The sequence below is a fragment of the Conger conger genome, chromosome 5 (assembly GCF_963514075.1).
Source record: "Conger conger chromosome 5, fConCon1.1, whole genome shotgun sequence".
In the NCBI taxonomy this organism is placed as follows: Eukaryota; Metazoa; Chordata; class Actinopteri; order Anguilliformes; family Congridae; genus Conger; species Conger conger.
In genome coordinates, this window is record NC_083764.1 from 21,312,359 (window position 1) to 21,325,166 (window position 12,808).

At 45.1% G+C, this 12,808-nt stretch overlaps 1 protein-coding gene across 1 annotated transcript in view; it reads left to right on the top strand.

Moving 5' to 3' along the window:
* The window catches only part of sipa1l1 (signal-induced proliferation-associated 1 like 1), a 35,407-nt gene that overhangs the window by 6,519 nt on the left and 16,080 nt on the right, over positions 1-12,808 (top strand). Inside the window, exons 5-8 of the mRNA XM_061242902.1 lie at positions 2,997-3,100; positions 4,108-4,265; positions 7,551-8,130; positions 11,415-11,689. Coding sequence (XP_061098886.1) covers positions 2,997-3,100; positions 4,108-4,265; positions 7,551-8,130; positions 11,415-11,689 — 1,117 coding nt within the window. The remainder of the gene's footprint in view (positions 1-2,996; positions 3,101-4,107; positions 4,266-7,550; positions 8,131-11,414; positions 11,690-12,808) is intronic.

Genomic DNA, 12,808 nt, shown 5'->3' on the forward strand with positions numbered 1-12,808 from the left:
GCCCAGACTTGCTATAATCTTTAAATGTGCTTTTTGAGTCCAGGTGTTGACCCTATAGTCTTGACTAAATTCCCACAAAAACTGTCTCTATGCATCTCTCCATATAATGATCCCCTATATCTGATTGGCAACACATTCCCTGCTTACGTTGGCTCATTGACTGAGGCTTCAGTTGATCTACATGGCAAGGTCAAAATTAACATGAAAAAAGGGGACATCTTCATTCATAAGACGTAGGTGTTTGGCCAATTTGTCCAGTGAACCACCTTTGAAATCAACAGTCTTGGCTATGGATTTCTGCCTAGTTCGACAGCAGTGAGAAAAGGCCCAGCTGCCTATTGGTCATGTTTATAGTCTGACCACGAGGACGCAGTGCTGAGATTAATATGGAGAGTGCATGTGTTGCTATAATATTCAGAGCACAAACCTGGAACTGAGTAGCCTTGGGTCTGGACTGTCTAGCAACACTCTCCTTTCCTGTGCCTCTCTCTCTCTCTCTCTCTCTCTCGTTCTTTCTGTCTCTCCATCTTCCTCTTCCTCTCTATCTTTCTATTTAAAAATATTGGCATGACATGCTCTATGTAGCCAAACCAAATGTTACTAACAACAGCAATAATAATAAAAATAATAAAAAAACTTAACTCTACAACCTGCTAATTAATATACACAGATGAGCCAAAGCATTATGACCACTCAAATAATGTTGATTATCTCAGAACAAGGGCCCATGTCAAGGCCTGGGATATATTAGATGGTAAGTGAACGGTTGGCACTCATAGTCAACATGTTGGATGCAGGAGAAATGGGCAGGTGTAAAGACCTCGTTGAATTTGACAAGGGCCAAATTGTTATTTCTAGACGACTGGGTTGGAGCATCTCCGAAACCAACAGTGGTCCAAAAAGGGACAAACCACAAACCGGTGTTTGGACCCCAAGGCTCATCGAGGGCGATAAAGGCTATCCTGCCTGGTTGGAACCAACAGAAGGGCTATAGTGGCACAAGTCGCAGAGAGTTTTAATGATGATTACGGGAGGGAAGCGTCACAACACACAGTGCAACACAGCCTGCTGTGTTTGGTGATGCGCAGACTGGTCAGAGTGCCTGTGTTAACCCCTGTTCACCAGCAAAAGTGCCTACAAAAGGGCACGCAAGGGTCGGAAATTGACCTTGGAGCAATGGAAGAAGGTCACCTGGTCCAATGAGTCCCATTTTCTTTTACATCATGTGGACGTGCTGACTGTTTAGATGGCTGCAGGATGTGGAAGTGGAATGGCTGGAGGGACAGACACCACCAGGTAATCCTGCCGTTGGAGGGACAGATACCACCAGGTAATCCTGGCGTTGGAGGGACAGACACCACCAGGTAATCCTGCTGTTGGAGGGACAGATACCACCAGGTAATCCTGGCGTTGGAGGGACAGATACCACCAGGTAATCCTGGCGTTGGTGTCCCTCATCCGGTGGAGCCACTGGAGCGGGGCATGGTCCAAACAGAGGACAAAGCGTTTTTCCATGAGGTAGTAACAGAGTCAGTACCGCCTATTTTATTGTGAGACATTCCTTCTCACTGTTACTGTCCCTGCTCTCCCTGGGGCTGAGCTTGTGGCTGATGTAGAGGACCGGTCACTCCTCCCACCTCCTGGAACAACACTGCCCACAGCCCTCTATCCAAGGCATCTGTCTGCAGGAGAAAAGGTGTAGGGAAGTCCCTAATGACCTGCCCTCATGACCAGATGTTCACCCCTTCAGCAACTCCTTCAGGATAGCTCGATCTGCGACACCACTATAGCCTGCATAGCCTGTTGCTGGGATTCCTGCACGCTGTGGAGCGCTTGACGCTGGGAATACTGGAGATGTGCCAGCAGCATGACCAGCTACAATAGCAGAGAGGCCTCCATCCTCAGAGACTTGTCTATACCGGGTTTCTGCAAAATGTCACACACTGTGACACACCCCAGGGAGGATGGACGAGCCGGTCACAGGGAGATATGGAAAGTCCAGATTGCACTGAACCGGGGAGAGAACGAGAGGGCGAGAGTGAACTTGAAAATAAAAAAGGTGAAATAAAGTAAAAATAAACCAAACCAAACTGTAGCCTCTCAGCTCAGTAGCCTTTGCTCTGTCTCTACCAACATAGCTCCAGTCTTGTGTTTCGTGGTTCCCAGGTCTCAGCCATCTACTGCGGAAAAGACCATGCGTAGAACAGCCTGGACTAATTTGAAACGTATTCCAGATGTGTGCCTAATTAACCAGTAGGCGTGGTCCTCGGATTGCCCTGCTGCCTTCCGGCAAACCTCACCCTTGCCACAGGCACTGCACCACAAGCTGCTTCCTCCTCTTTTGTTATCTCTTCCCATCCACAGCTCTCTCTCTCCATCCTTTTTCAAATCGCACTTGTTTTTCTTTCTCACTCTGGGTGAGGGGGTCAATGAACCATATAGTGCAGTTGATGCTACGCCCTGTTACACCGCTATGGACGTAACGAGACCAGGAAATCTTCCATTAATGAAATCACACACTTAATTGTATTCAATATCCTCCCCCCGCATGAATGCTGCTCTATTAAAGCTCTAAATTGACAGAGAAAGTAAGAAGGCTAAGATGCATTTGGTCAGTCAGGGCACTGGGTGTCAAATACCATTAGCAGCCAGAAGTGGACATGAGCCAAGCTCTTAATTCGGGTTCTTTGAAGGCATCGGCTCCTATTGATGTTTCATTACCATAAGTAGAGAAAGTCAGACAATATGCACATCGCTCACTGCTGCCTGAATATATCATTATGGATCAATGCTGCTAATAAATGATCTCTAACCTTTGTAAGGCTCTGGGGTTTGGGGTATCTCGCTAATGAAGGGGGTTTGGGGAGATGTGTGATGCAGTCCATTAGGCAACTGACTTAAACAAGCATACATGTGAGGTTTCGGGCTTAATCCCCTGCCATGTAAATTTCTGTGCAGTGATGTATCTTGATAATGTAAGGTTGTTTTCCTTGCAGCTGATTCTACGGGGACCCACTCCCTGTTCACCACTTACAAGGACTACGAGATCATGTTCCATGTGTCCACCATGCTGCCGTACACACCCAACAACAAGCAGCAGGTAAAACACTGCTCTCTCTGCTACTCTAGGTAAAACACTGCTGCTCAAGAGGTAAAACACTGACCACTCCCTGCTATTCTATAGGTAAAGCACTGACCAGTCCCTGCTACCGTGTAGGTAAAGCACTGACCACTCCCTGTTATTCCATAGGTAAAGCACTGACCACTCCCTGTTATTCCATAGGTAAAGCACTGACCACTCCCTGCTACTCTATAGGTAAAGCGCTGACCACTCCCTGCTACTCTGTAGGTAAAACACTGACCACTCTCTGTTATTATATAGGTAAAGCACTGACCAGTCCCTGCTACTCTATAGGTAAAGCATTGGCCACTCTCTGCTACTCTATTGGTAAAGCACTGACCACTCCCTGGAAATATAGAGTGCTTACTTGTTCTTCTTGGGGCGACCTGGCTCAGGCAGTAAGAGCAGTCGTTTGGCAGTTGGAGGGTTGCCGGTTCGATCCCCCGCCCGGGCTGTGTCGAAGTGTCCCTGAGCAAGACACCTAACCCCTAAATGCTCCTGACGAGCTGGTCAGCCAGCTGCATGGCAGCCAGTTGCCGTTGGTGTGTGAGTGTGTGTATGAATGGTTGAATGAGAATCATCAATTGTACAGCGCTTTGGATAAAGGCGCTATATAAATGCCAACCATTTACCATTCTTTTTAACCATTTTCTTGCAGTGCCTTCAACTGCCTTTTTTGGGGCCAAGGGACAATATCTCATGTTTGCCCCAAATGAACTTTTCTGATTTTGAAAATAACATATGGATTTTGACCAATGAATTTGTTGATTGGTGGGCATATTGCTTGCTTGACTTTTTTATTGGCTGATTAGTTTAGTGATTGGCTGGTAGTTTGGTAGCGTGATTGGTTAGTTGGCTGATTACTTATTGGCGATTGTGTCCTCCTGGGAAAGTTGACTAGTTAAGAGAATGAAAGCAGTTGTCTGTGGGGAGTTTTACCACAGTGCTCTAAGCCTCTCTCTGCCCTTCTCCATCCTCTTCCACAGTTGCTAAGGAAGCGGCACATCGGCAACGACATTGTCACCATCGTGTTCCAGGAGCCTGGTGCCCAGCCCTTCACCCCGAAGAACATCCGCTCCCACTTCCAGCATGTATTCGTTGTGGTGCAGGTGCACAACCCTTGCTCTGAAAACACCTGCTACAGGTGAGAGACAGTGCACTGCACATACACCATGAATCATTTACAGATGCACTCAGGTACAATATGGGCTATTCCCTGTCATTCTGTTGTTAAAGCATTGGCCATACCCTGTCTTTTTGTCGTTAGATTTGCCCTTCTGGACCACAGAAAAGTTAACACTGGATTCTAATCATCCTCCCCTCCACTCTCTCGGCCTCGTTAACCCATTTTCAGTCACTTAAACACCAAAATCCTTCAATGTTAAGGGGAGACATTATGAACACATTATTTGAACATTATGGGGTAGGTATGAGAATACCGATTCTGGAGAGTGTGTGCAGCCACAACTCTGCTCCGAATACTTTTCTTGTTTCTTTTCACAACACAGCTTTTCACATACAGCTATGCTCACATAGAGTGGAGGTAAACCTTTCATATTCAGCTTTAAAATGCAAATTCAACCGGATTGGTCACTGGAGAGCGATGAAGCATGGACCCCTAGCTGACTGAACTCCCTGGACGACGCAATCACCAATCGCGCATCTCCCTATGGAGCTACCGTCCACAGTCGGCACTGGAATGGTCAGGATTTCCTCAGGCTTAGTTATTGGGAGCTTCTTCTTTGCCTGAGGGCTTTTTAGCTTCAGGGGCTACTGTTTAATGCTAATGGTCTTACCCTGCACCAAGCACAGAGGAAAAAGGAGGAGGAAGGGGGATATTTGTATTCTCTCTTCTGGAAGAAGCAGAATAAGGCTAAGACCTCATCTCTCTCTCTGCCTCCTGTCCTTCCCTCGCTCAATCTCACCCCTGAACATAGCACAAATGGATGTACTAATTGCTAATCGGGTTTATCGCAAGCTGTTTTAATTGTTCCCCAGGGACAGCCTAATTCCCATACATACAGAATGTACTGTACCGGGTTGCATTCGGGAGAGACACAGTACTGTCGCATGCTGTCTTCCATGCTGAGCAGCAAACTGAAGGTCCTAAAATGGCAGGGATCAGCCTTTAACCAACTGTACCCCTCCTCGCAGGCAGGACCCAGGGTGCTTCTGGTTGCGGTCATTCTGTCAATGTCACACACCTCTCCTTAGGCATCGTCAGGGACAGCCTCAATCTGTTCCCCACCCTCACACAATTTGCAGGCACCTGAGCAGATGCCCTCAAGTTCAGCCTTGAGGCGGGTCCTGACACCTCTGCCTCCATTATGAGGGGTTTTTCTTGGAACAAGTCTGGTGGGTCATAGAAAACCAGTGCATTCATCTGAGCACTTTGCGTTTCTTAGCACGTTCCCCTGTTGTTTTATGGACTGTGTGAGCTCTGACCGCAAACTGGACCTAAGTGTGGTGCTGCTGGGAGGCGTGAGCATGCAGTTCCTTTTATTTCAGATGATTGCTTCCTAATGGCTTCAAGGTGGGAAACTTGAAGGAGGATTTAAGTGGCTGTTATATTGGCATAAGTCCTCAAGCCCTTTACCACAGGCCCCCACTGTTTAATGGACTAATACACACTGGATTAACCATTTGATAGGGACCGTAGAAACCATAGATATGCTTTTAGAGGTGAGTAGCTTCTGTTCAAGGAACCTCTGATGTTTCTTTAACAGCCACAGTGGGGATATGGAAATGGCTGCCAGTGCAGAGGATCGGCGTATTATTTAAAAGGTTCATAAGGTTCTGGTCCCGTTGGTTTGAGCTTGAGTGGGCTTGTGTGAGCAGCACATTCAGCGGAGTCCACCCACACAATGCTCGATTGTGTGTTTTAGAGATCCAAAGTGCTTCACCGAGCCTGACTTGGTGTTAAAGGGGGTCTAAAAATACAGAGCTCAGAAGCGACCTTCTCCCAGGGGAAATGATGCAATTCCACCACTGCTTTCCCGCTGTACTGTGGCAGCTATGGTGTGTAAAATAGCTTGTCTGCTGGTCAGAGCATCAGAGGGATGCACATGCTTCAGTTGCAGTGTTTCTCATACGGGTGGTGAAATTCCAGAAACACATTTTGAGAAATGCACATGCACACACCCACACACTCACACACAAGCGTGCATAGACACACACATGTGCGCACCTGGACACACACACACACACACAGACAGGCACACGCATGCACAGACGTACGCAATTGTGCATACACGCACGCACACACACACACACACACAAAAGGTGGAAAGATGTATCCATGGTGAGAGAGATGTTGCCTGTTTCAAGCCTGGCCCCTCATGCCAGTGCTGGTGTTCCCTTCCCCCTACATCTGGGAAGAATGCGGTTGGAACAAACCGCGTCTCACCCCTCGTAACTGCGGCAACCACCGAAGTTCCTCACATTCCAGACAGAACAGGAAGCTTCGGTGTCCGTTCCAGTAGATTACTGAAAAAGAAGGGAAGAAGAGAAGTTAGAGACAGAACAAGTGCTTCTGTACACTGCATGTGCTGCAGGGGTGAGATGTATAGAGACAGGATGTTGAAGTTAAAACCTCTGGCTAGAAATATCATGTGTTTTCAAGAAGGGATGCTATTTAAGCCAACTCCTACTGCAATCCCTTTGAGACAGTAAAAAAAAAAAAAAAACCTTTTCTGTTCAAACTTGAGAATATACAACCCACGCACCAAGAAAAACTTTTTAAATGTGTTAATTCATTTAAAAATGTGTATTATTCCGCAACATTAGTCCATTAGTTCACGAAACAAATGAAGGAAGTAGATGATTCCTTTTTTATTGTGAACATTACTAATTGCATGAATAACAGGGTGTCATCATGCATTATTAATTTCATTAATAATATGTTGAGCTATCTCACCACCTTGCTGCTTTCTTATGAATAGAGATGGCTCCATTATGGCTGAAGCTGGCAAGGTTGGGCTCAGTTAGCCCTGGACTAAGCAGGTCAGGGTACTAAAGCTAGGAAGAGCTGGGCTTGTTTGATTGGATGGGAGACCTGGGGAAAACCAGGTTGGTGTTGGAAGCAGTTTTGATGGGGCCAATAGGGGGCTGCCTTCTCAAGCATAATACAGCAGTTAAGTGCAGTGCAAAAGTTTTTCAGATCAGTTGTTCAGCTGACACCATGTCTAGATGCCTATTAAACAATGTCCTTGGAAAAAACCTGGCTCTCTTAATCTAATAATTTCAGTTTAACTGATTCAAGGGCCACTTTTGCAATCACAGATCAAGCCTAGTCCTAGACTAAATCCAATTTTGAATGGAGATATTCTGTACAAGCCTCAATTTAGTCCGGGACCGAGCTTATTCTGTACCCCGCTCACTTATTTTTCCTGTAACTGCCATGCCCTGGTTTACTGTGGTCTCTCCGCAGCGTGGCGGTCGCTAGGTCTCGAGATGTCCCTTCTTTCGGGCCGCCCATCCCCAAGGACGTCACCTTTCCCAAGTCTACCGTGTTCCGGGACTTCCTGCTGGCCAAGGTGATCAACGGCGAGAACGCCGCCCACAAGTCGGAGAAGTTCCGCGCCATGGCGACGCGCACACGCCAGGAGTACCTGCGCGACCTGGCGGAGCGTCACGTGACCAACACACCCATAGACCCCTCGGGCAAGTTCCCCTTCATCTCGCTGGCGCACAAGCGCAAGGAGAAGAGCCGGCCGTACACGGGGGCCGAGCTACGCAGTCTGGGGGCCGTCACCTGGCCCGTTCACGCCGAGGACCACGGGGCAGGCAGCGAGCTGGAGGCGCTTTTGGCCATCTCCAACGAGTTCCTCATCCTGGTGGACCAGGAGGCCAAGGCGGTGGTGTTCAACTGCGCCGTGCGCGATGTCATAGGCTGGACGCTGGGGAGCCCCGCCTCCATGAAGATCTTCTATGAGCGCGGGGAGAGCGTGGCGCTGCGCTCCATCAACAACAACACCGAGGACTTCCGTGAAGTCGTCAAGCGTCTTGAGGTGAGGCTCGAAAGCGTTTGGGTGGCGGTCGGCGAAGAGCAGAAATGTTGCGTGTGAGTGCAGTGAGTGCAGAGTAGAATAGCCAGACTGGTTCAAGCTGACAGGAACGAGACTAACTCAAAGAAACATAGGTTACAATAGTGGTATGCAGAAGACCATCTCTGCAGCATAAACTCAAAAAGTCATAAAAATGTATCTGAATAAATACAGAATAAAGCGGTCACTGAGTGTATATAAAGGGTTTTTGAGATATTTTATGCATTTGTTGTTAAAGTTGGTCAGACTCATAAGAATGACCCAAGCCCTTCTTTTGATGATGCATAAGAAATCATAATCCCATGAACCACATTAAAATCCATCATCCAATCATGTCTGGCTTTAGAAAGGTACAGAGTGTAAGTGCTACAAGCAGACATTATACTAATTATTATTTGTCCATCCATATAGTCGTATGCAAAAAAAGCACGATTACTGGAACAGTTGGCAAGGTGTTCTTCTCTACAAAGGCTTCACCCTTTTTTCTCCAAAAGAAAGGTGGCCAAAAAGTTCAATTTTGGTTTTGTCAGTTTCCAGAGTTTTTTTGTAGCCTTCTCCTTCTTGGTGGAAATGAACCATCTTCATTCTGACATCCTTCGACAACTGTTTAGAGGAACCCATGGTTCCTAACACCAGACAGAACAGCCGCTGCAGTTGGATACTTTAGAAGTCATTGACTTACTTCAGAATGAAAAGTTCAGCCTCATTGAAGCTGTCTGGACCTTAGTAATCATCTTTTGAAAAAAGTAACAAAGAATAATCCAAAAGGGCTCCCCAACTTTTGCCCTTTTTTACAAAAAAAAAAGAATGAAATGAAAATAAAAAGCAGTCTTGCTTTAAAATTTTAACTGTGGCATTTACAGTTCAGGTTTGCTTCTGTTCACCAAGATTTTATTTGTAAAAGTCTTTTTTGACTGGGGTGTCCACAGTTTTTAATACGACTCTATGAACATATCCATTTGTTCTTTAGACCATCGGTGATTCAGTGTTTCGAAGAACAGAACATGACAACAATGATGATAATAATGGCTAGCTTTGGACCGGTAATGGAAGAGGCATTACTTAGTGGCTCTTGAAGACTCTTTTCATACGAGAGTTTTACTTGGCTTATATTAGGATATCCTGCGTGATGCACTGATGCTCTGGTCTGTAGTCATATGGATGACTCACTCAGTGCACTGCCTAGTTTATCAGCTAATCCATGCAATACACAGTATAGTGAATCTAAAAACACTAACCAATGTAGTACGTTTCATTGTATAAACTGTCAAGGTTAATGCTAGTCTCCCTCTCGGATATGGCTGGGCTACATATAGATTAATCACAAAAATGTATATTTTAAGTGAAATGTTTGCATTTGCTGAAAGTCTCAAAATACAGTAAATTAAATAGCCTGGTTTCTGGTATAGTGCTACCACGCTCACTATAATACTGTAAATATTTTATTTGTGTCTTGGTAATATAATCATGGGAGATTTCTCAGATGGTGAACACACTTGAACTGACTAAAAAACATGAAAACAGATCCCATACACTGTCATTGACCTCCAAACTCTAACAGACTCCACACACGGGAAACATACTGATACTGCATTCTGTAACAGACAAATATCTAATGAGCCAGTCATGTGGCACCACCTCAATGCATAAAAGCATGCAGACATGGTCAAAAGGTTCAGATACTGCATTCTGTAATGGACATCCACGCTCAAAGGCTCCACACTGGAATAGACTGCCAAACACAAAAACTGTCCTCACCCTGTGCTCTGTAATTAACATCAGCCACCAGCCAAATGCTAGCAAATTTTATCTGTGGCTGGATAGCTTTTCTACTCTATCAGCCACTTTGGCAGGTCACTACCCGCCCTGTTCTATTCCAAATATGTAGTTGCCTGATAAAACAGAAATTAGCTGGTGACTTGCATCTGAGAAACCCTTTATATACACCAGAGATGTGATTGGCCCAGAAAAAAAGCCGAAAATATTGACACTTTTTAAACTAATTTCCCACAATTCTATGAAATGTATTTATGACAATTAGCATATTTGGAAGAGAGTTTTGAGCAGCACATTGACATTTGAAGGTGTCGATGCTATATTGAAGTGATAGGGTGTTTTGTTTTGTCTAAGTGTAGCACACCTCTACTATGCTATAATCACCCAAAATACATGAGCATTTCACTCCATTGTTTTTTATTATTATTTGAGATCAAAACATTTAGCTCGAGATGTTCAAAATTGTCATGTGAATGTTGTGGCCAATCACTCCTGACCTCCATAACTTTGTATTTACATGTAGGGACACAAAATTGACATATAATTATTAGTTACAAGTATTAAATATTAGTTACAAATAAAAAGTTACAAGTAATAATCACTTTGACCAATTGGGTAAATTTGGTATTCTGAAAATATCAAGCAGTCGATGGGTACATTAGTAGTAACGATATCATTTTGTGTTATTATACAAAGTATTAAGACTCCAAAATGTTGAGGAAGAGAAAAGAATGAGGTAACACTTAACATTATATTGCTCTGACCCCAACGCAATACATCTGTGTAACACGTTTTGTAATTATTCATGATCACACTGTTCCTACATTGTTTCAATGTTAACCCTTACCATATCTCAAGGTATGGCATTTTTTTATACTGTTGTCTAACAATGAGTAAATTTAATGCATGTTACTCTGTACTTTAATCGCACATTAACAGAGCTCTGTAAATAAAATATATCAGCAGAGTACCAGAAATTGCTTACATTGGTTACATTCCAGTTGTTATAATGGCAAATATAGCGGACATATAAATATATAATATATAATACATAAATAGCACATGACATTTATATTTTATTTTATTAAACAAACGTAGCCTATTTAAATCACGTCGTCCAGTATGGAAATAGAAATCCTCATCTGCAGAAAAAGCACTTTTACTTTCACTTCCTGAAACATCATCTTCATAACAGAATGAAATATGGCTTGATCAAAATGTACGCCTGGTTTTCAAATGCAACTTTATTGCATTTCATTGTAGGTCATTTCTATATATTTCAGTGGAAAGTCTCCGCTGTATGACAAAAAGGAAGATGTAGTTTGATAAATAATAGAGTTATGCGACTGAGGGTGTGATTTATCCAGGTTCAAGAAGTTAATAAAGTTTTAGACCAGAAAATAGGTACTTCCATCTTAAGATGAAAATAATCACATCTCTGATACACTCAGTGACCACTTTATATTTATTAGCTCCTGACGAAGGGCTGCGAGACGTCGGAGATGACGCTTCGGCGGAACGGCCTGGGCCAGCTGGGCTTCCACATCAACTACGAGGGCATCGTGGCGGAGGTGGAGCCGTACGGCTACGCCTGGCAGGCGGGGCTGCGGCAGGGCAGCCGCCTGGTGGAGATCTGCAAGGTCTCTGTGGCGACGCTGACGCACGAGCAGATGATCGACCTGCTGCGCACCTCCGTCTCCGTCAAGGTGGTGATAATCCCCCCGCACGAGGACGCCACGCCCCGCAGGTACGTCACATTTTTGGCAGGGTGAGAGTCGGGTGACAGTAGGGTGTAAGCACAGAAAAGGGTGTGCACTCCACATAGGAGCAGCATCTCCAGAGGTGGTGGTGTCCAACCGATTCCTTGCAGGAATTGGACCTAGCCCCTAGAATGGGAGGACTGATGAGCCTCAGGTGACATCGATGGCCACATCCTCTAAGAAAAGGAAGTTCATGATAGTGGAGGACTTGATTATTAGAGGTGTTGACAGCATAATCTGCAGGAAAAGGAATATCTCTCGGTTTGTTGCCTGCCTGGTACTCAGGCAGGAGATCTCCTGGAGTGCACAGACAAGCTTCTGGCCTGAGCAGAGACGGATCCCATGGTCATGGTCCAGCTAGGGACCAATGACGTAGACAAGGGCAGGTATGAGGTTCTGCAAGACACATTTTTGGAATTAGCAGAAAAGATTAGGAGCAGAACCTCCACGGTCGTCTTCTCCAGAATTATACCTGTACCACGTGCAAGCAGTGGCAAGCAGAATTTATCTGGACGTTTAACACATGGCTACAAACATTTTGTAGGAGAGAGGGGTACAGATTTATGGGCCATTAGGACTCCTTTTGGGACAGGGGTAAGCTGTCCAAGTGTGATGGGCTGCACCTGATGGGGAACTTTTGCATTGGGTCAACGTATGCTTAGGGTAGCGCCTTGGGACAGCAGGGAGTGAGGGAATGGGGGAGGATGTGTAGAAGCAACAGTCTGAAATTCTAGTATTGGCTGGTGGCAAACTAAATGGAAGGCTCATTTAAAATCATTCCACAGTAACTGTTTGCTGCAAATAGTTTGGCGTGAACGTTCTCTGTCTTGAACGCACCTCTGGCTTGACACGGTACTTTTAGCTTTCAGGCAAACTAAGGAGTAGGTACACTTTAGTGATAGGAAAAGGTGAGCATTGCTGGGATGAATGACCTTTTCTCACCATTGTGTTCTTTCACCTTCAATGTTGAAATATCTGAGTTTTGAGTAGAACTGTGTCTATGGAATTTGTGGTGTAGCTAACCTCAGTCTTTTTACAGACATCTAGGGGTCTCTTGCAAGGACTGCTGGAAGATGTAGTAAATTCATTGTGCAACCTTCCCCTCT